The following is a 23,244-nucleotide window of genomic DNA, read 5'->3' as shown; positions in this document are numbered from 1 at the left end:
CACTAATTACTAGAGGAATGCAAGTCAAAACAACAGTGAGCTACCACCTCACACCAGTCAGAGTGGCTGTCATCAAAAATTCTACATATAATAAATGCTGGGGAGGGTATGGAGAAAAGGGAACCCTCCTACACTGTTGGTGGGAACGTAAATTGGTACAGCCACTGTGGAGAACAGTATGAAGGTTCCTTAAAAAACTAAAAATAGAGCTACCGTATGATCCTGCAATCCCACTCCTGAAAACCGTAATTCGAAAAGACACATGCACCCCAATGCTCATTGCAGCACTATTTACAATAGCCGAGGCATGGAAGCAACCTAAGTGTCCATAAACAGATGAATGGATAAAGAAGATGTGGTACATATATACAATGGGATATTACTCAACCATAGGAAAGAATGAAATAATGCCATTTGCAGCAACATGGATGGAACTAGAGATTATCATACTAAGTGAAGTAAGTCAGACAGAGAAAGACAAATATCATATGATACCAATTATATGTAGGATCTAAAAAAACATAGAAATGAACTTATTTACAAAACAGACATAGAAAACAAACTTAAGGTTACCAAAGGGAAAGGGGGGTGGGGGGGAGGGATAAACTAGGAGGCTGGATTAACATATATACACTACTATATATAAAATAGCATACTTGTTCTTAGTTGTATTGTCTTCATTTGTAGCACTGCTTAGGCATTTTGCTCTTCCTGTATGCTTCTCAACCCTGCCCTTTCCCTCAACAGTCATTTTGAAGACTAACTAGAAGTGTTGTGATCTCACACCCCAATGTCCTTTTCAGCACTTGATTTCCGTTTTTAATTTTCTCTATTTCTAATTCTTCTTCCAACTAGCTGTGTAAATGTGGACAAGTCACTGTACCTCTCTGGTCCTAGTTTTGTCTGTAAAATGAGCACATTAGGTTGAATCTAAGGTCTGTTTCACCACTGACGCTAAGTGTCTGGTACAGTGCCTGACATGTAAACCGAGGTGAATGGCCAACAGAGTCCTTGCTCTCATGGAGCTTATAGTCTAACAGAGACAGAGACTGCAAAACACAAATGAATATAAAATTACACCATTTGATAAATGATAAGACAGACTGAATGGAGTAGGTGCAATGAAGGAGAAAAATGAGGAGTGTGAGCTTGGAGGTCTACTTAAATTATAAGGAAAGTCAAGGTATGAAATATTAATTAGCCATATGAATAAGAGGAAGAAGGATATTTGAGGTGAAGAGAACAGGTTATGCAGAGGCTCTGAGGTAGGAAAGAATTTAATGCTTAAGGAGCCAACAGTAAGCCATTGTGGCTATAGAGTAAAATATATGAAGGAAAGATAGAGATTTGAGATATGAAACAAAAGCTATCACCCAGAGAATTATCAGTATATACAGGTGGCTCTAAGTGTTTAAGGTGTCAGCCAAGGATTTGGTAGTGTAGCATTTCATACCAAGTTAGTACAGACTCATAGTGGCAATAGAGAAAGTAGTTTCTAGAAACAAGTGGTTTCCTTTCTAATAGGAGATGGGAAAAGCCTAATAGCCCCCTGCTTTAGTCCCAATGTCAGATGCCAGTAGCCTGCAATACCTGGCAGTTGAAATTAGTAAGAGGGATAATTGATGCCCTCAAAAACTTGCCTAACCGAGCTTTGTGCAACATACTTTGGGAGTCCACCAGCAGAGTTTGTGTGTTGACACATGCTGAGACTTGTTTGGATTGGAGGTGTAGTAGCTAGGCAGGGCATGGAAAGAACGCAGCTCTCGCTTTTCACCAGAGGCTTTTATATGCTAGGTAGCTCCTAACTTAGTGCTTTCTCCTTCCCTCCCTACTAAAAGAAAGTCATTTGCTTTTAGTCCCTCCTGTATTCTACTGGCAGACTAATGTTCACAGGCAACTTTGATCATACCTTCCCCCACCTGAGAGCCCACAATAACTTCCCTTTGCTTGTTGTATCAAGTTCAGAATTCATATTAGAATTCAAAGCCTCACATGGTCTCCAGCCTTTTCTCATTTCAAACCCCAGCTAAGAATAGACTCCAGTCATTTTGACGTCTTCAAGGCCTAACCCTACCAACCTGAGTAAGCCTTCTTCCTCCAGCCCAGGCTGACGCTTCCTTGCCGTGGAGTAGTGGGGAAAGCTGAATGACCTCAGACAATGGACTCAGCCCTTCTAGTAGATCTCCAAGAAACTTTCCTATTTCAATACTTAGTGACTTTTTGTCTTTATTCATGTCTACCAAGGGTCTTCTTTTATTGTCTCATGCTTCCATGCCTTCTCTGTGCGCTTTAAGAGCCTAGGATCAGGGACTTAGTCTGTAGATCTCGTGGACCAAACCCAGGGCTGGATAGTTAACTGTGCTGCAGTAGAAAGAACAGTAGTTTTGGAGTCCAATTGATCTGAGTTTGAATGATAGTGCTCTGACGTACCAGTGTATGACTCTGGGTGGGGATGGTGGGGTTGGTGGTTACCTAACCTTTCTGAGCCTCACGTTTCTTATTTTTAGGCTTCTGCATTGGTTTCCTCCTTTGCCAAGAGGGGTGGTGACATGAAGGAAGTGCAGTATGTTGGCAGACTTTCCACTGGGAATTTTGGAACAAGCAATTTCGTGGCACCCTGGTTACTGTTTTTATATTCTGAATGTAATGACTGGTTGCTAGAATTGGAATGAGGAAAAAGTTCTGGCATAACTATGCCTGGGAAGGGTTTTGTTCTGGAGAAATGTGCCTGAACCTTAGAGAAAAATGATCCATTCTATAAAAGATTATTTATAAGCCAGTATTCTCTTGACTCTGTAGATTTGATTTCTCTAACAGTAACTAACACCAAACACCTAAGGTATTTGATGAAGGTATCGAACCTTCGAAAATCAACCTCATTAGAAAAACAGTCAACTGTACTCAAAAAATACATTTGAGTTTTTGGACGGTAATTTGAAGTCATAATTTTTCCCAGTAATTTGATGGTGCGAGTCATGATTTTAATCTTCACCTTTCCTGTCCTGTCTCCTTCCCCATGCCTTTGTGTGCTTGGGAAGACTGAGATGCACAGAGATTGTTTTGATATGGTGAGATTCACACCTCAAGTCTTTGTTACGAATTTGAGAGTCAGCAGCTCTAGTTTAAATCTCAGCTCTCCTGCACTCCCTGCCTCACAACGGGCAAGTTATTTTACTTCTCTGAGCCCGTTTCCTCAACTATAAATGAGATAATGATTGTGACAACTCAAGCACAATGCCTGGTTCATAGTATGCAATCAGTGACTCTTGGTCTCCTTTCCCAAGAGGACAAAACTTTCATTCCAAGGATTGTTTCATTAACCTAGTCTGTCTTACTACAATATTTAAGTGTCTGGGTATTATAATGCATACGAAATACATATGAGATGTTTTGAAATCACAGTGTCTCATACTCAGAATTATCACAGAGCCAATAAGAAAGAAAAATAACATCCAAACTTCTCACATTCAGCAAGTCAGTTTGGTTTGACGATAGCACGGTACTTGAGTTGTAAGTGTAAGAGACAAGGCTCTCAGTAATTTCCAGGTTACAGAAACTCTTCACCTGCTTCTTGGTTATGTTTTCTTTTCTAAATCCCACCTGCATCTTAATTACACACCTGTCTTTAATCTGAGGTAGCATTTCTGCCAGTAAAGTAGGGGAGCAAAGCTTTCTATACTAAATGACATCGTCTCCCCTGGGGAAATGATTACTCCTGCACTCACTCACTCGCTCACTCACTTTGTATTAGTTGCAATAATACTGCAGGTTGCAATTGACAGATCCCCATCTGAAATTAGGGAAACCTGTTGGAAGGGACATCTCTCAGAATGGCTGTGCTCTTGAATGGACTTATGAAGAGTCGGTCTTCGGGAACAATTGGAACCAGTAACTTGAATGCCCCCAGTTTCTATTTTTCTTTTCTGTGTACTTCTGATTCACTGTTATCATTTTGTGTGTAGACTGGTCATGTTATTCTTTTGGTCCATGTGGTAGAGGGTCTCTAGTCCAAAAGTTTGGAAAAGAGACACAGTGACAGTTTGTATAAGATGCCCATCCTGGATCAGTCAGCTGTGACCAGGAAGGCATGCATGATCGTGTAAAGACATGGTGGCTCCTTCAAGAATTATGTGGATGAAGTGGGGTGAGGAGAGCAGCACAGAAGAGGGTCCTGAGCGCAGAGTTCCAGAGATGCCCACACACCCATTCTGCCATCTTAGGTAGAGGGATCTTAGCTGGGAATACAAAAAATATCCCTGAACTGAGGTTGCTTGCAGCCAAGTGATGGCAGATAGCTGTGCGATCAAAGAAGTGCAATAGAATGATGTTGGTTCTGTAATAATGGATGTATAGGTTAGATAGGAGTAAAGAATAGGTTGTCAGTTAGGTTGGATCAGACACAGCTAGCTTCTGTTAGCAGTGATGGCTACATCACTGGTAGTTGGGTACTTTGCAGACTCTGGTAGTTGGGTACTTTGCAGACTCTGGAAATACTTGAGCCAAGTTGAATTGTTATCTGAGGACTAGGTATAGCCTTGGCATTTTCTGAGTATAAAAGTCCTGTGCTTTGTCGTTAAGAGGCCTCTTCATCAGAGTGCCTTTTTGAGTTATTCAGTGAGTTTTTTACAGAGAAAGAATTAAGGACACCTTGAGGCTTTTTGGGTTTTAGCCACTTGTCATGTTCTGTTTTAGAGAATTCATATGATCTGAATATTCATTCCCTTTGGTAGCCCCCTAAACTGGTATTAAAAGACCTCTGATAAGAAAGATTCATCAGTTTGTTTTATAACTCAGGTGGCCTGGCACTAAATGCTTGCTAATCACAAATTCCTTGCTTATAAGTCGATTGTCACTGGGCCTAAGAGCCTTTGCCATAGTCCCCCATCCTGGCTCCCATAGTGACCTGCAGTCCATTCAGAAGTGGTCTTATTATCATCCTTCAGTTTGCTTTTTTAGGCAGAACAAACTGATCCTTTTCCATCTTCTACTACATTAGGTCGGCTTCCTACATCTTATTCCACTAATCCAGTATTTGCTCCAGTCTCATCATCTTGGCTTTGCCTTTCACATTCATACTTTACTATGGCTCTTATTGTCCTTAGTTCCTTAATTTCTTCTCTCTACCCTTGCTTTCCCTTAACCATTATTATTATTTTTTTTAATTATTCTTTCTTTTTTTTTTTTTTTTGCGGTACGCGGGCCTCTCACTGTTGTGGCCTCTCCCGCTACGGAGCACAGGCTCCGAACGTGCAGGCTCAGCGGCCATGGCTCACGGGCCCAGCCGCTCTGTGGCACGTGGGATCCTCCCGGACCGGGGCACAAACCCGTGTCCCCTGCATCGGCAGGCGGACTCCCAACTACTGCGCCACCAGGGAAGCCCTACCATTATTTTTAATTAAACCTTTTATTTTGAGATAATTATAGTTTCACACAAAGTTATAAGAATTAACAGAGAGATACTGTTTACCCTTCACCAAGTCTTCCCCAATGGTAACATCGCCTTACAGAACTACTATCCAGCATCATAAACAGGATGTTGACATTGATACGGTCAAGATATAGAACAGTAGCCCTAAAGCTTTGATTTTTAGGTCGCTTCTCATTATTCTTGTCCTTACTCATCTCTTAGACTCTTCTCTCCTTGCTCTTCTCACTTATGTATTCATTGTCCCAGGGATTTAACCAAATCAGATTTAAGGATCTTAGAAGACTCAATTTTCTCTTTGATAGGTTGGCTAGATTTCATGGTGTCAGAGTTTCTAGGGATGGCAACTTGCATTCTGTAAATTATTTGCCTGGAATAACTATATGGATGTCTCAAGGTGGCCTTAAAATTCATGTGAGGACCTGGTCTGCTGTGAGTTAATTTTGCCTCAATTTCAGGCAGGTCACATGAGGGTGAAGAGTGTGTGGGGGCTGGTAGGGTACTAATCCTCTGAGACTTAAGAACCCTAATCAAAGGCGCTTTTCCCCCCAAAGGACAGTTCTGCACAGAGGATGTGGATGAGTGCCTGCTGCAACCCAATGCCTGTCAGAACGGGGGCACCTGTACCAACCGCAATGGGGGCTATGGCTGTGTGTGTGTTAATGGCTGGAGTGGAGATGACTGCAGTGAGAACATTGATGACTGCGCCTTCGCCTCCTGCACTCCAGGCTCCACCTGCATTGATCGTGTGGCCTCCTTCTCTTGCATGTGCCCAGAAGGAAAGGCAGGTAAGGCCAGCGGAAGAACAGAGCTGGAAATGAGGGAAAGGGCTGGTGAGCAGTCGGGATTTCTGCCTCCTCCTCTTTCATCCCTTTTGGGGTATGTCCTTTTAATTTCCATCTGTAGGAACATGCCTCTCAAAGCTGTTCTTCTGGAAATGTAATTAGCCAAAGTGCTGTGAAATTAGTTTTCTTCCTTAGGACTTTGGGCTCTCAACTCTGTGTACCTCAGTTTTTCATCCCTCCAAAATGAAAGTTAGCAACTATTGCCTTGGGAACATCCATAGCCCTCCTTAAGATTTTAAGCTGAAAGGCAACTCCAAAATTAAGATGAATTTCTCAGAAATTAAGACAAAATTACTCACAAAGGGATGTAGGCAGTTAATTTTAAGAAGAAATAATCCATTTACTCAGAAAAAGCTGGCAAGAGGGAAGCAATTAAGTGCATTCCAGCTCTCCATATTGTCCTCTAAGGGAAGGTTTTTACCAACTGCAAAGTTAACATTGCTCTAGCCTTTCAGTTCAACAGCTTCTGGTTCTAGGAATAGAGCAGTGAAGGGAGGAATGTGATGGAAGGAGATTGCTTAGTGAGAGAACTTTGTGCCTAGCAGTTTTGAAATGTTCTTATATCTATGCCTTTCCGAAAGCCCCACCTCCAGCTTTGTAGAAGAAGCCTTAGTCACCTCTTCTTAAGCTAATTTCAGACTGGAAAATCCAGTTCCCATGTGAACTCTGCAGAACATGGGGCCTAGTAATATCTTCAGAGTCCTGAGGGCACTTGAGCCAGGAATGTTGACACTATTAAAAAGCTGCCGGAGTATAGGCTGATGATGTTCAGCTGAGTTTTTCTTCTGAGGCTCGTGAAATGCAGGTGGCCCCAAGATGATCAGGTAGCATGATCTTGGGAAAGAAAGTAGGCTGCCTAATAAAATATAGGATGTATGTAATGTTTGGGACATATAGTAAATAATTATTTGTTGTTTCTCTGAAATTCAAATTGAACTGGGAGTCCTCTATTTCTATTTGTTAACTAAACATGACAGCACAATGGGAAGTATATCTCCCTTTTCCTGTCTCCATCATCTAACCCTCTCACTTTATGGCCTCACTTTATCTGCTCTTGGGGAGGGGTCCAGCTAAGGGCTCAGGGTCAGGGTATCAGGGTTGTCTGCAGAAGCTCCTTGCTTTGCTGCTGGCTGCAGCATGTCCCTAAGATTGGGTCAGGAAATTGCCTCTAAATCTTCATATCGGATTTTGATGTGCCAGTCATAAGGTTTTCCCTCTTCCGTGAAAGAGAAAACTGTTCCCCAAGTAAGGGACATTTTCTCTGTCTTCTCCTTACCCCACCCTGTGATAGGTCTCTTATGTCATCTGGATGATGCATGCATCAGCAACCCCTGCCACAAGGGGGCACTGTGTGACACCAACCCTCTGAACGGGCAGTATATTTGCACCTGTCCACAAGGCTACAAAGGGGGTGACTGTACAGAAGACGTGGATGAGTGTGCCATGGGTGAGTACACAGAACCTTTCCGATTCCTCATGGTGTCTGTCGAGCTCAGCAAGCATTTAAGCTGAAGCGCATTTTACTCTACGAGCATGTTTCACCCAAACCTCGGATCTCACCTGTTATATGCCCACTGTTCACAGCTAACCTTTCAGTGTAACCATATATTCTGTTCTGGGAACTGAAATATATAGAAGGTTTGTACTTGACTCTTAACATGAAGCCCTACCTTAGTGACAGTTTGGGCATAAGAACAGTAGAGACTCACAAGAGTTGAGGTTGTCCTAGTTTGTCTTTCTTTCCTTATCTCCTCCCTTCCTCCCTTCCTTTCTTCCCTCCCTCCTTCCTTCCTTCCTCTTGTTTATTTATTTACTTACTTTCTTATTGATTGATTGATTAGAAGAAAATAGGAAATTGAGAACCAGATTATCAAAGACCTGGCCCTAATACTAATAATCTGACCCACTTCTGTAGTCCACATTTGTGGAAGCCCCATCAAGTGCTCTGATCCTGGTGATTGGTGCTTGTGTCTTCCAGCCAATAGCAATCCTTGTGAGCATGCGGGAAAATGTGTGAACACAGATGGTGCCTTCCACTGTGAGTGTCTGAAGGGCTATGCAGGGCCTCGTTGCGAGATGGACATCAACGAGTGCCATTCAGACCCCTGCAAGAATGATGCCACCTGTCTGGATAAGATTGGAGGCTTCACATGTCTGTGCATGCCAGGTACATGGGCCATCAGTGTGTGGGATCTAGACAGGAGGCATTGCACTGTGCTTCTCTTAGGCAGGGCACTCAGTATAGCGTGGCAATTCCATAAGCTCTGTTAGCATTTAACCCCCCGCCAAGGGGACCCTTAAGGAGTAAGGCCATCTTAGAATTCTTAGAGCTATGAAAAGCAATCCCGTTATGTCAAAACCCAGATACATGTGAGAGAAAAATTCAGAAGATTTTTAAAATGCAAGTATACTTTGATTTAATAAAGGATTTATCATAAAAATTCTTTAAATAGCAAGCTTTCCTTATCCCCTGATATGTTACAAATAGCATACCATTCCATTTATAGAAAATAATTTTACCCATAATTGTATAGGAACTTGCCATTTATCTCATAGTGAGATACACATGCTTTGTTATACTCTGGAACTCTTCTGCACAGACCATTGCTTGAATCCTCAGACAGCACAGGCTACGGCTGCCAGTGGCTGCTTTGCCTGATTGAGGGTGCTGGCCTCTCTAGCCTTGGCAGGCCTTCCTGACCTTTACTTGCACCCTGAGAGCAACAGCGTCTCTGACTCGGCTGGTCTTTAGGAACGCTAGGTCTTAGCAGGGTCTTTGGAGGTGACCTCTTCCCCCTCTCCACAGAGGCATGGATATCCCAGAATATTCCCCTGTCTGGCTGAGGCTTACAGTGACTGTTTCCAATCACAGCAGAGTCCTCTTTTCCCTCTGCAGAAATGTTCATACTCATAGCGGACATAGTCCTCTTTGCAACTTTGTGCTTTCTTGGCTAGAACACGCCTTTGTCTTTTTCTAAGCCACTTGTGTGGTCCATTTTGTGCAGGTTTCAAAGGTGTGCATTGTGAATTGGAGATAAATGAATGTCAGAGCAACCCTTGCGTGAACAATGGACAGTGTGTGGATAAAGTCAATCGCTTCCAGTGTCTGTGTCCGCCTGGTAAATGCCCACCACCTGCCCCTGTTTTCTTTGAAAGCATAAAGCTGGCTGACCACAGGGACGGGAGGAGGGAGAGAACGTGTGTGGGCTGTACATGAGGAAGTCATTAAAGTGAGTGCTTCAGGATAGGAGTGTGTGTGTACAGAAATGGGGGATTTGTTTCAGCTAGTGTATCTTCCAAATCCTTGGTGGCCAGAAGTCCAAGTCTATTCTGAATGACCCATGACCTCTCTGTCTGTGTGTACATTTGGGAAAGTTCATACCTCACGGAAGCCTTAGTTCTAGGTTATTCAGGATTTTATTTTTTCCTGTGGGTCATATTCTTGAAACCTTTCTGTGAGATGATTGTTTTTAGACATTTCACCCATGGGTACAGAAACAGCACAAGGCAATTCTTTGCAGAGAATGCTGGGTCTCTCCTTCGGCTCTCCCCAAAGCTGTTGTTGAAGACGTGCTAAATTTTCTGCCAGAGTCTATAGCTTCTCTTGTTTCTTTAGAGAGGAGGTCCCAGTTCTTCTGAAGCTACATTCACTTGTTAGGGGGCTCTGCCTATAACCATTCAGTCCCTACTTTAACTAGAAGTGAACTCTGTGCTGGGAAGAAAAAGGTAGAGAGACACACAGGTACCTCTGATGCCCTGAGCCTCACCTTATCCTAGTTACCTGTTGGGTAGAATAATTCTACATTTGCTGACCCATGGGTATAAACCCTGCCAATAACAACCCAGTTCTCTTTGGGCATCATTCTCATAGTAAGGAAGACATAGGATAACCCTTTGACTTGTGTCATCGCTGTACCCTTTTCAGGTTTCACTGGGCCAGTTTGCCAGATCGATATTGACGACTGTTCCAGTACTCCATGTCTGAATGGGGCAAAGTGTATAGATCACCCAAATGGTTATGAATGCCAGTGCGCCACAGGTAAGAATTTTTCAATTCTTATTCCCCTGGTAGGTCTGCCTGAACAAAACAGGAGACCGTCCTCTTCTAGCTGCCCTGCCAGGCCAGTCCACTAACATGGGCTGCTCTGGGTTTAGAAAGAGCTTCTTCCAAGCCTCTTTCTTGCTGCTCTCTCACTGTTTCCTCTACAACACCTGCCTCCTTCACCACAATCGTGGCCTGGCCTGGACATTTCCATTTGGTGCCCCTGTCTTTCTTGGGCAGATTTTGGCCAGGGTGAGTTTCCAGCTGGCTTGACCTACTCCTTTGGAAAAGGGAAGAGTTCCAGGTGAAAGCTATTTTTCACTGGGGCTTCTCAGCAGGAGACCTGTCTCTGTGTTTCTTGAGGCAAGTGATCGAACAAAGGCCCAGAAATCTGGGGGCAGTGGTGTGCAAGTGCAGAGGTTTTCTGCATAAAAGATGACTGATGCTTTGAGAGTTGGATGAGTATTTGAACGGGGGAGGGAGCCCTGTCTGGGAAAGTTTGGGTCCTCTTTCCTGACTTCTGCTACTAGGGTCAAAAAGAATGTTTACAAATATTCTACATTTCTGATCTGTGGCGACATTTCTAATTTGGGAGTAGATTTGAATAAGCCAAATGTCCCTTATTACACATTTGCTTCTGCGCAGACCATCATTGTGTAGAAAAGGACTAGAAATTAGTAGCAAAGGTGAATTCCCAGTTTCTTTTTTTCATCTGTTTAAGAAAGGAGTTATGAATATAATCCAAGATATTTTTTCTTATGTTAGAAGATGGAGTCTTAAAGGATTTCAAGCATCATGTGCATGATTTTTTTGTGATCACAGAAAAGCAAACTAAGTCATAACAATAAACACAGAGAATTACTATTTCAGTAGTATTGGAACATTACCACTTGTTAGGCCTACTTAGAGAGGGCCCTGTCAGATGGTCCACTTAATTTTCTTCTCTTTTCACGAACGTTTGTCTCTGGTTGGAGAGGTTTCAGGTTTTGTCTTCCTCTGGCCAGATTATGCTTGTGGAGAATAACCTTCACTGGAGAGAATTTACAAAGCTTGAACTCACGTTTAAACGGGAGGAGAGCCCTCCTAGAGTCTTTTAAAAGGATTTAATGTTGAATAAAGGAACTTTTATTTGTCCCTTTTCTTTTAACTGTCATAGCTTGTTCATTCATTTTATTTAACAAATATTTATTAAAAACTTACTGTATATGCATAGATCCCTGGGAGGTTGAGAGGAACAGAGAAAAGTTCTCTGTCCTCTCAGGTCAGAATTGGGAAGATAAGGTACATGAAACCATTAATATAGTACCTGTATATGCAGTTGGGTTTGGGAGGAAAGGAATATAGAGGTAAATATATTGAGGAAAAATAGTGAGAGCTATTCCCCACTGAAGTCCAATATTAAATGAAGATGCAGTTAAAGTGTCTCTGCAATGAAATTATTGTTTAGAAAAAGCTATTTGAATTCTACAAATTTGACTTGAAAAACTTTATTTTAAGCAAAACGCTCTAGGCTTGCCTTATAAATCAATGCAAATAGTCAGTTCCAACTGCTCATTGCCTGCAGTATGAATTAAGACTTGGGATGTGTAGGATAAGTGGATGCCGGCTACATTTATGTTCAGGTATGCAATGTCTGCCTTGGTTTTTAAGCATCTTTGGTACAATTTCTTCCAAGGATTCACTGGTGTGTTGTGTGAGGAGAACATTGACAACTGTGACCCCGATCCTTGCCACCATGGCCAGTGTCAGGATGGGATTGATTCCTACACCTGCGTCTGCAATCCAGGGTACATGGGCGCCATCTGCAGCGACCAGATAGATGAATGTTACAGCAGCCCTTGCTTGAATGAGGGTCGCTGCATCGACCTGGTAAATGGTTACCAGTGCAACTGCCAGCCAGGCACATCAGGTAAGGCCACGCTGTATTTCCTTTGGAGTTTTCACTGTTTTCCAGAAACAATTTATGCGGATGTCTCAGACATTCTTGGCATATGCTTAGATAACCTAAAAAATAGTCTTGATTCTGAGAAGCTCAGCCAAAGCCATGGCCAGAAATGTCTCCGAGACAGATGGCTCTCTAGCCAGTAGAGAAATTAGAGACAATAGCTTTGCAAAGCTGATGACTTTATGTATGTGTTTCTCATTAAAAGGAGGCACACCACTTCAAAAAATTGAAATTATTATTTAAAATTGAAAGCCATCTTGCCTTTGTGGCTTGATTTGATTGTCTTTGTTTCTTTAACCTCCACCTCAATCAGATTAATGAAGTTGGTCCTCCCTCCCTCCCTCCAGTTCTTCCAATAGTTTTTCCTCTGTTTCAGAGTCCAGTATTTTTTTTTTTTTTTTTTTTTTGGCGGTACGCGGGCCTCTCACTGCCGCGGCCTCTCCCGTTGCGGAGCACAGGCTCCAGACGCGCAGGCCCAGCGGCCAGGGCTCACGGACCCAGCCACTCTGCGGCATGTGGGATCTTCCCGGGCCGGGGCACAAACCCGCGTCCCCTGCATCGGCAGGCGGACTCTCAACCACTGTACCACCAGGGAAGCCCAGAGTCCAGTATTTTTAATGTGACACTTTCTCCTGGTATTTTTCTCTGGTGGGCCTTGGCCATCTGGTGGGGGGAATCTAAAGGAGAGGAGAGACTTTGCAACACGTTCCATTGTCAGTTAGAATGCAGAGCTGCCGTTTCCCATCCCAAGTACCTTGCTGTTTCCTGACTCCAGTTGAATGACTGCTTGTTAGTCGTGAGGGCATGCTGCTCCTCGCTGGGGAAATGTTGAATTGTTTTCTCAGGCAGCAGCATTTCACAGGTTTCAGTAGATCCTGTTTTATTTATTCGAGGAATAATTATGGTCACAACTGTGGTTAATGGACAGAGAAGTTCTGTGTCTCCGATCAAAGGAAAATGTATTAGTGGAAGATTAACTAGTGTGTGCCTTTGTTAGAAGGGAACCTGCCAATACGAGGGGTGATTTATTGAGAACTCATTTTCCATTTAAGGAAAATGGCCTATGTAGGGGGCAGAGGTGGGGGAGGAGGTTAGCTGCCCTCATTTCATCTTGTTATTTCCAAATCCATTTCTTCAAACTTGTCAAAGGCCTGGTCTTCATCCAGGAACCCGTACATGCCAAGTTTGAAAACAAAGTCCTTTTTGAGTTGCTTAAGCATACGAGAAACATCCCATGCCTTCCCAGTTGAAAATGCCTTCCCCCTCCCCACGTTTAGATAACTCAGTAAAAGAGCTGAATAGATCTTTGTGAAACCTTCCAAAAGCAATTTGCTTCCGGGCTGGTCCCCCGACATGAGAAATTGCAGTACGAAAAGAAATTTGAGAGATTTACAAGCAATTGAATGGATGCCTTTAGAATGGTGGGGCTGTTTTAGGCTTTGCTGTTGTTCCCGTTACAACAAATGTACTGGACACCTGGGTGAGTGGTGGGCTGGCAAGCACTTTGTTTTCTCTGGGATTATATAATAATGCCAGGTTGGGTCAGGTGTGTTCCCTGGGGAGGAGAGAGAAGTCAAGGTGAAAGTAGCTGTCAGTGAGAAAGGCAAGCAGTGAATAACGGTGGTGTGAAGGCAGCATAGAGAGGGAAGGCCCTGGTTCTCTCAGAAAACTGCCAAATCCATTCCTGTGGCTGTTTGGAGTATTAAAGCAAAGAGATGCAGGCAACGTAAAGAGACCTTGGCCTGTAATGGGTGGAGAAAGACCTGGCATGTACCAGGAGCCTGGGTGAAAGGATTCATTCAATCAATCATTAAGAATACACTCTCGAGTTCTAGAATAAGAATTCACAACCCATTCATAATATAGTCTGAGTTGGTAGGTTGGAGTTTGGATGAGTGTGTGGATAGAGGGATGCTTTACAACTTGCTGGTTATAATTGTGCTTTTTCACCCACTAAGTACTTAAAGTGCAATACACTACCCAGAATCACTTTTGATGCCTTTTGATCACTTTTGATGCCTTTGATACCTGTGATCTTCAGTGAGTTTTTTTGGGTTTCAAGTCACAGAAACCACCTTGACTAGCTAAAAGAATCATCAACAAACAACAACTACAAAACAGACAAGCAGAAAGAATTTTGTGAAAGCACACAGAAGTATCTTACAGATGCCAAGTGAGAATTGAACAATGTGGCTTTGGGGGGATGAGCAGGAAGTAAGGGCCACATGCAGACCATAGGTCACGCAGTTCATGTTCCAACGTCTCAGTGAGATAATCTCATTGGCCCAGCTTGAGCTGGGTGTCTCTTCCTGCTAGAATGAAACATGGATTTGGGGGCAGAGTCACATTGGACCTCCATGGCTGTTTGGGGCCTGCCTTGGTCCATTGTGAGTAAACGGGGGTTGTCAAACAAGGGCTAGACACATCTCCTAAAGGTATCCATTTGTAATCAAGGAATATTGAAGCCTTGCCTCATCTGTGGCCAGTAGGGCAGTATAGCCTCATTCATCACAGAATGACCAGTATGGTGTGGTGAAGTGTATGGAATCCAGAGAGCTGGGTTCACGTCCTAACTGTGCTGACGCAATTGTGCAAGTTCATGATAAAATGGGTGTAACACAGCTTGATTTGCCAGTGGAGTGAGGAGAATAAAGTTATGGAATGTAGGAGGCAGAGTACTTGGCTCCTGATAATGGCTCAGCAGATTGTTGATATAGTAATTATTATCAATAAATATAAAGTGTGAGTGAATAAAAACTATGGCATTTTGTTGTGGAAGTTTCGTTTATTAGTTTATATCCTAACTATCAGGCTTTATTTGTAGACTTTTTAAACTACCAAGATGTTCTTCTACTATGATACCCAACCACATCACTAAATTCGTGTTAAATAAATAATGAAATGTCATGAGTAGTTTTAGAGAATAATGGTAACAATAATGATTGGTGTATCTCTGCCATTTAGTTACCCATATCTACAATTAAACCTTCCTAAATAGAGCCAGACTCTACCATTCATCTGAGGAACAGACCGGGAGGAAGGCGGCATACCCCAGAAGGAAGTTACCAGACTCTTTATCCTGAACTTTAGCCCATCATAGGGACAGTCAGTATCAAGCTTATAGTAGTAGATACAAGTTCCAAAATTCTAATTTTCATGTGAAAGCTTAAATTTTATCTTTGGAGCACGGTACTGTCACAGTTGTTTTCCTTGAAATGGCAGGTTTATTTCTCTCACTTCATGTTTGCTACATACTTAGGTCTGAATAGCCCTGGTTTGTCCGTCAGTTGTCCTTTCAATTAAAATGGGATTCTTTGAACAAAGCAACTGTTTCAGTTCAGTACTCAAACAATCGCACAACTGCTTTTTCTGGAGACAGCTCTGAAGTTTGGCATGCCACAGAATTGCTTTGTGTATATTTTCCATTTCATCACACAGAACAGTAGAGGTATACTCAAGGGTCAAGGTATAATCAAATTATAAAGTTAATAATTTTGACAGCTTGACCAGAGTCATTCTTAAGTGACGCTATCTTTTTGTTTTGTGTTAACCGAGTACATGGAGGTGAAGAATAAAAAGGCCACCAGTACAATTTGGTGCCACTGCCTTGATTCCTGTTAAGATGCCGGCAGTCCTACCCCCATTGCTTTTGCATCGTTAGTGCAAATTCCAACACAATGAAAACAACAGATAGTGGCTTAGTATGGTTAATATAATCATTTTGACCTCGTGATGCCCCTGATGGGGCCTGGAGGACTGCACTTTGAGAACTGCTACTTTCCTGCATTCAGGGTTGGCTGGATACTCTTTAGATTTCTTAACACCTAGCATCACAAGCAGAGATCATTGGTATTTTCTGTGCTAATATTGCATGGTTTCTCTTTGCTTTCATCTTTGCAGGTGTTAATTGTGAAATCAATTTTGACGACTGTGCAAGTAGCCCTTGTGTCCATGGAGTCTGTATGGATGGCGTTAATCGTTACAGCTGCGTCTGCTCGCCAGGATTCACAGGTAATGCTCCTTTTTGTTGGGTGACTCCTCCCTCAGCCCCATCACTTTGGGAAAAGGGCACCTAAAGGAAAATTACTTTTCAAATATTTCCTATTTCTTGGTCTCTTGGAAAGTTAGAAGTTTGATTCTGTGCTTCTCTGGCCCAGTTTTCTCCTTACAGGGCTTCCCTAAACTGTAACATGAAACTTCTCATTAGTTAGGGTTTTTAGGCCATGTGTTTATAACTACCTGAAAAGAATTTCTTTTCAGACTTGAATTATATAGCTTTCAAAGCCACCCTTATTTTTCTACACTTAGTAGTGAATACCTTATGTAAAGGCATGGCCAAGGTAAAATTCTATGAAAACACTAAATGCTTTCTTCTGAGTACTTCCTCTTATGGGGGATTGTTGGGTAAGGCCAAAACTTGGGAGGATCAAACTGTTTTTGGCTAGCACAGAGGTTTTTTTTCTCTCTAGGAGGAAGAAGGTAAGTGACTAAAATAAAATTGGTTATAATTCTTCTTAAATTATAAGCAGCTAGAACATTTATACACACACCATGTGTGCACACACACAAACTCACATGCATCTTCTCTTTTACCTCTTTTGTTGCTAATAAGGTTACCCTCCTGATCAAAACATGCTAGAGGTTACTGAGCCTCTACTGAAGGCTTTTACTGACACATCCGTTTGTTAATGGCACCATCAGAGAGCATATAATGTGCCTGTCGCGTTCTTTCTAGACAGTGCCACATAGAAGCAGGCACTTACATAATGATGTTACCATTTAATAAATACCATGTGCTCATTTGCAACCAATGTGAGACACTTCCCATGGAGTTCTTTAAACTATGATGTCAAAAGGCCATCAGAGCCAAGTGAAGAGATACCTCTTGCTTGCCGGAAACTTACCTCTCTCTGTACTTCACAAGCCTTTGCACTGCTTGGTGTGACTGTGGACATGAGAGAGGAATGTTTATGGCCCACATGGGTCACCGTAATATCTGCTCAATGGAAGATAACTCAGAAGACAGGTGTGATGAAACCTCTTATATCTAGTGCCCAGCACTGCTGGTCTAGCCAGACGTACTTCTGTGTCCTGAAACGTGTTACTCCAACATTAAGTGACAGCCAACTGAATACACAAAAATTCCTGCTAGATAGAATGACATATGCATTTTTCAAGGCCTTATTTTGAGCTAGGCATTAAATTAAGTGCCTAACCTCATTGAATTGTCACTGCTATTATTATTTCTGCGGTATTGATGAGAAACCCAGAGCTCAAGAGAGCTTAAGTAACAGTACTAGTGCACTGCGGCCAGCATTCCACCCCAGGGGGTCCTACTCTAGAGTCCATACTCATTCCCACTTCACTGGACAGCCTAAGTAGGTGCCTGCTGTGGTTTCTTTTTACATATGTAAGCCTCAGACTCGTCTTAAATTTTTTGGAAATGTCAGTGAATCATGTGTTCTCTCTTTTTAACATTTAGCAAATCAGGAAGGTCAAAGAGGGAGGACATGGGCTAAAAATATTCTAAAATAAACTTAAGGTGTAGCATGAAACTGCATAACCAAGAAATGGAATGTTTTGGTTACTGGGTGGTACCCTGTTCTTGGAACAGTTTTCTACAGCTGTTTTTCCTATTTGTTTTTTTAAGTCAGTTGCTGAAAATATCAGAGACAACTGTGATATATACTCATGACCTGTAAATATGAGGTGTTTTAGTGTTGCCTTTGTTTTATTTTAATACTACTATTTTTTAATTACAATTTTAATAACAGCTTGAGCAGATTTAAGGGAGGTTTTTTTTTCTAAGACTAAATTCTCTGTTCTCTGCAGACCTCTTTATACTAAATGATTCAATAGGAAAAGTAAGAAATCGTGTGGTACTTCTATAGAATACTTCCCAGTTTTATAAACTACTTTTCAGTTTCACCTTGATGTCCATTATTTTGCTGACTTCTTATAACAGTCCATGAAAGTACATAGGTTGGATATGAAACCAAAAGCACAGGTAACAAAAACTAAAATAAACAAATGGGACTACATTAAGCTAATGAGCTTCTGCACAGCAAAGGAAACAATAAGTTGAAAAGGCAACCTACAGAGTGGGAGAAAATATATGCAAACAATATATCTGATAAGGGGTTAATATCCAAAATGTACAAAGAACTCATACAACTCAATAGCAAAGAAGCAAATAATCCAATTAAAAATTGGGCAAATAACAAGAAAAAGAATTCTGTAACTATGTATGGTGACAGATGTTAACTAGACTTATTGTGATGATCATTTTTCAATATATGCAAATATCAAATCATTATGTTGTACACCTGAAACTAATATAATGTTCTATGTCAATTATACCTCAATTAAAAATGAAAACACATTAGTCAGGAGTAGCTATACCCAGTTTTGGAAAATATTATTGGAAAATACCCAGTAATTTCCAGATAGAGGATATTGGCAATGTTCACTCTAATTCTCAGGGCTACATGATTTAGCCACAGACTGACTGTATTTTTAACTTGTAAATCATGATTTGTATTTTGAAATCCAGTATCATCTGAAAGAGGTGAGGTTCTGAAAGCTTTACAATCTACCAAACCCTAGTGTTTTTCAAATAGCATTTGAAAGGCTAATCATGAGTAGCTACCAATAGAGCTAATCCTCATTAATATGTCATTATACAACTATATAAAATCACCAAAATACAATTTAAAAACTAGATACGAGGTTTACCGTCTTGTCTCTCTCTAAATCTCTTACAGTAGTTTCTAATCAGGAGTAAGGTGTATAAATGTTTATAAATTATAAATTTATAAATGTTGAACATGCAGTTGCTTTTGGTCCTCCAGCCCGTAGTCAGGCGAATAATGGCATATCCTGAACAGGCACGCTGCTAAGCACAAGGGGAGTGAGGAGCACTGAGTGTGGCAAAGGTGGTAGAAAATGAGATCATGCCTTTAAAAAGATTTAGAGTGTGATCCGGAACCCAGACTGCATTCATCAGAAACATTCAAAAAATGTATAAAGGATGAAGGAAAATAAACGTTTAGAATCAGGGGGAAGAAAGGGGAAAGGACCTTCTGTTTCCAAAGAAGACATACAGATGGCCAACAGGTACATGAAAAGATGCTCAACATCACTAATCATCAGGGAAATGAAAAAACCATAGTGAGATAATCACCCCACACCTGAAAGAATGGCTGTTCTCAAAAAGATAAGAGAGAACAAGTGTTGGCAAGGATGTGGGAAAAAGGGAATTCTTATACACTGTTGATGGAGATGTAAAATGGTACAGTTATTATGGAAAAACAATATGGCAGTTATCAAAAAATTAAAAATTGACTTATCCTATGATCCAGGAATCCCACACTTGAGTATATATCTGAAGGAACTTATTTCGAAGCGGTACCTGCACACTCGTGTTCATAGCAACATTATTCACAGTAGCCAAGAGAGCGAAACAACTTAAGTGTAAATCAATGGATGAATGGATAAAGAAGATACGTTGTGTATATACAATGCGATGTCATTCAGCCGTGAGAGAGAAGGAAATCCTGACATTTGCGACATGAATGGAATTTGAGGACATTATGTTAAGTGAGATAAGTCAGACAGAGAAAGACAAATACTATATGATATCTCTTGTGTGCAGAATATAAAAAAGCCAAACTCATAAAACCAGAGAGTAGAATGGTGTTTACCAGGGTCTGGACTCGGGGGTAGGGGATTGGGGAGATATCGTTTAAGGGTACAAATTTGCAACTAGTAGATAAATAAGTTATAGAGATAGAACGCATAGCATAGTGATCATAGTCAACAGTACTGCATTATAAACTTCAGAATTGCTAAGAGAGTAGATATTAATTGTTTTCACCCCAAAAAGAAATGATAGTTATGTGAAGTGATAGAGGTGTTAGCTAACTCTCTGGTGGTAATCATACTGCAATATATAAAATATATCAAACTAGCACATTGTATACCTTAAACTTACACAATGTTATATGTCAGTTATGTCTTAATTTAAAAATTAATAAAACAATAAAAGCAGATAGGGAAGTTTTATTATTCTCATTTAACAAATAAGGCAACTGAAAGATTGAGCTTGATGTGTCCATGGTCTTAGCTAGTGAGTCACACTGCTAGGACTGTGAGTTCCCAGAAGGCAGGGACCTCCCTAATTATCTTTTTAGCCAGCATTTTCTAAAACAGTGTCTAGCACAGAGGGAACACTTAGAAAATGTTGCTGAATGAATGACCAGAATCACACATGGAACTTCTGACATCCAACACCAGACTCTCGAGTCTGGACTATACCATGCTTTCATTCATTAAATACTAATTTTTGGGGCACCTGCCTACAAGATAAGAAACATTGGTTAATTTCTCATCCAGTAGTTACTGAGCCCAACAAGGCACATAGCCTTGTGCTGGGTGTTTCTGACGCTGGGGTTTCTAACGCTACTTTAAGCGTGGGACCTCGCTAGTGAAGCAGCTGTCAGTCCAAGTAGACTGCACAGAGAGGCACTCAACCCTCTCAGCTAAAGATGACTTGAAAATTGATTCTGCAAAGAGCTTTTAAAAGCAAGTGAAGGAAATGTGAGAGGAGTGGCTTCTGAGAAGATTCTTCCCAAAAAAAGGACAGAAAATGAAAAGGCTTTTTCCTCTCATTCTCCACTGGATTGCAGGCTGAGGATACTGCTACAGTTGAAGAGTTCTGGCTCTTATCTTGGTGCCAGTGGCAAACACCAAAAAAAAAAATCAGAGGTTGAAGCTAAGAAAGTAGTATTTTAAAATAAGTTATTAATAAAACACTTAAGAGGAAAATAGCAACTACTACCAGATTATGGGTTTTTACCTCAAGAACCACCAATAATGGTTTAGAGAGCAGTGGAGGGTGAAAAAATGTTAATACCCATGCTTTAAAGGGGTGTGTATCTATTTCATTTGGAATTTCCTGTTCTAAATGCAGGGTTGCTCTTTCTTAAATGAAAATGCCTGTTTTTATCTAAATCAGAAAATTATCTTCTTAGAAATTTATAAATTCCTTCATAGCAGTTGCTTGTTGCCACTCATTTACAGAATTATGGGTTATTTTAAAATTTTATATCATTTTGGAATATACAGTTAAATCTCATTTATTCAAAACTTAACAAAGCAAAACTCTTACGTAACTGGCATACTTTATTCCACTTAAAGAAATAAATGTGAAGGTTATAGCAGACATCTTTTCAAAGTGCAGTCTTGGATATGTTTTAGAGGAAGAACATATTCAGTTCAGTTTCATATATTCTGAACATTTACGTTATTATTTGGTGATAAACTACTAATAATTGTCTACATCAGAGTTTCTCAAAATGTAGTATTTGAATCACCTACATTATTTATTTATTTATTCTTTATTTATTTTTTTTAACATCTTTATTGGGGTATAATTGCTTTACAATGGTGCGTTCGTTTCTGCTTTATAACAAAGTGAATCAGTTGTACGTATACATATGTTCCCATATCACTTCCCTCTTGCGTCTCCCTCCCTCCCACCCTCCCTATCCCACCCCTCCAGGCGGTCACAAAGCACTGAGCTGATCTCCCTGTGCTATGCGGCTGCTTCCCACTAGCTAGCTATTTTACATTTGGTAGTGTATATATGTCCATGCCACTCTCTCGCTTTGTCACAGCTCACCCTTCCCCTTCCCCATATCCTCAAGTCCGTTCTCCAGTAGGTCTGTGTCTTTATTCCTGTCTTACCCCTAGGTGCTTCATGACTTTTTTTTTTCCTTAAATTCCATATATATGTGTTAGCATACGGTATTTGTCTTTCTGTTTCACCTACATTATTTAAAATGTGGTTTTGGGGCTCTAAGGATCTCCTTTTAAAACAAGTACTTTTAGCAACTCTTTTTGCACATTAAAGTTTGAGAACCACTGGTCTAGATTGAGAGACCCTGGATGGTTTTCTCAGTGATCAGAGAACAATAAAATTATGCTTAGAATACTCTTCTTCCTGTGGCAGAAGATGGATTAATACAACTCTAAAAGTGAAAGTAAAATAGCTTTTCTTTTCAATCAGTTTAATCATTAAATTAATAGTCTACTCACGAAACATTCCTGTTAATTGAGATTTACCATATATGGAAATGTAAGAGATTGACTAACTGAAAAAATGAATGCAGTAAACCAGCTGAAAGCAGTGATAAGGAAAGCTTCTTGGAGAGTACTCCAAACAGCAACAAGAAGAGCAGCCAGCTTTGGTAACATTTGATGTTCTCTTTTTGAATCCTTGTAAAGTTTCCCCATTTCTAAGATGGAGTGAAGAAATACATGTCAAAACACTCCAACACTGTTCCAGCATTTTGTTAACTTTATTTTCAAAGCACAGTGCCCTTTGCCCCTTCCTTGCATGGCACTAAGGGCCGTTGGATGTCTTATTCCTTAAGTCTTGACATGCGGTGCCCAAGGCATCTTATAGCCTATGAAGATGAAGGTATCAACACAATAGATCTCATAGTTCTGTGTCTCTTCCCTAAGCGTTTTGTATTTGACAAAAACTGTCTCCCTTCTCTACAGGGCAGAGATGTAACATTGACATTGACGAGTGTGCCTCCAATCCCTGTCGCAAGGGTGCGACATGTATCAACGATGTGAACGGTTTCCGCTGTATATGCCCTGAGGGGCCCCATCATCCCAGCTGCTACTCACAGGTGAACGAGTGCCTGAGCAATCCCTGTGTCCACGGAAACTGTACTGGGGGCCTCAGTGGGTGAGTAGCTGTCATGTATTCATAGTTTCTTATTGACTTGTGTCAAGCCAGTTGAGTTTTAGTATTGGCCATACCCTGTAGAAGTCAGTCAGGACTTGAGCCGAGACCTCGCTGAAGATTTCGGTAGTCTGCTGCATAGCCTACCAAATCGCCACTTCTTTTCTACCTTCTGTGACTGAGTAGGTGGAAAATAAGGAGGACTGTCTCTTTCCTCATGTGGGTAGTCAG

At 41.2% G+C, this 23,244-nt stretch overlaps 1 protein-coding gene across 1 annotated transcript in view; it reads left to right on the top strand.

The window, feature by feature from the left end:
* Positions 1–23,244, top strand: part of NOTCH2 (notch receptor 2) — a 175,080-nt gene that overhangs the window by 110,012 nt on the left and 41,824 nt on the right. Inside the window, exons 6-13 of the mRNA XM_065880859.1 lie at positions 5,980–6,213; positions 7,562–7,717; positions 8,249–8,437; positions 9,276–9,389; positions 10,196–10,309; positions 11,988–12,221; positions 16,158–16,268; positions 22,824–23,016. Of these exons, the coding sequence (XP_065736931.1) occupies positions 5,980–6,213; positions 7,562–7,717; positions 8,249–8,437; positions 9,276–9,389; positions 10,196–10,309; positions 11,988–12,221; positions 16,158–16,268; positions 22,824–23,016 (1,345 nt within the window). The remainder of the gene's footprint in view (positions 1–5,979; positions 6,214–7,561; positions 7,718–8,248; positions 8,438–9,275; positions 9,390–10,195; positions 10,310–11,987; positions 12,222–16,157; positions 16,269–22,823; positions 23,017–23,244) is intronic.

This window comes from Phocoena phocoena, chromosome 1 (assembly GCF_963924675.1).
Source record: "Phocoena phocoena chromosome 1, mPhoPho1.1, whole genome shotgun sequence".
NCBI classification, from domain to species: domain Eukaryota; kingdom Metazoa; phylum Chordata; class Mammalia; order Artiodactyla; family Phocoenidae; genus Phocoena; species Phocoena phocoena.
This window is presented reverse-complemented; position numbering and strand designations above follow the sequence as displayed.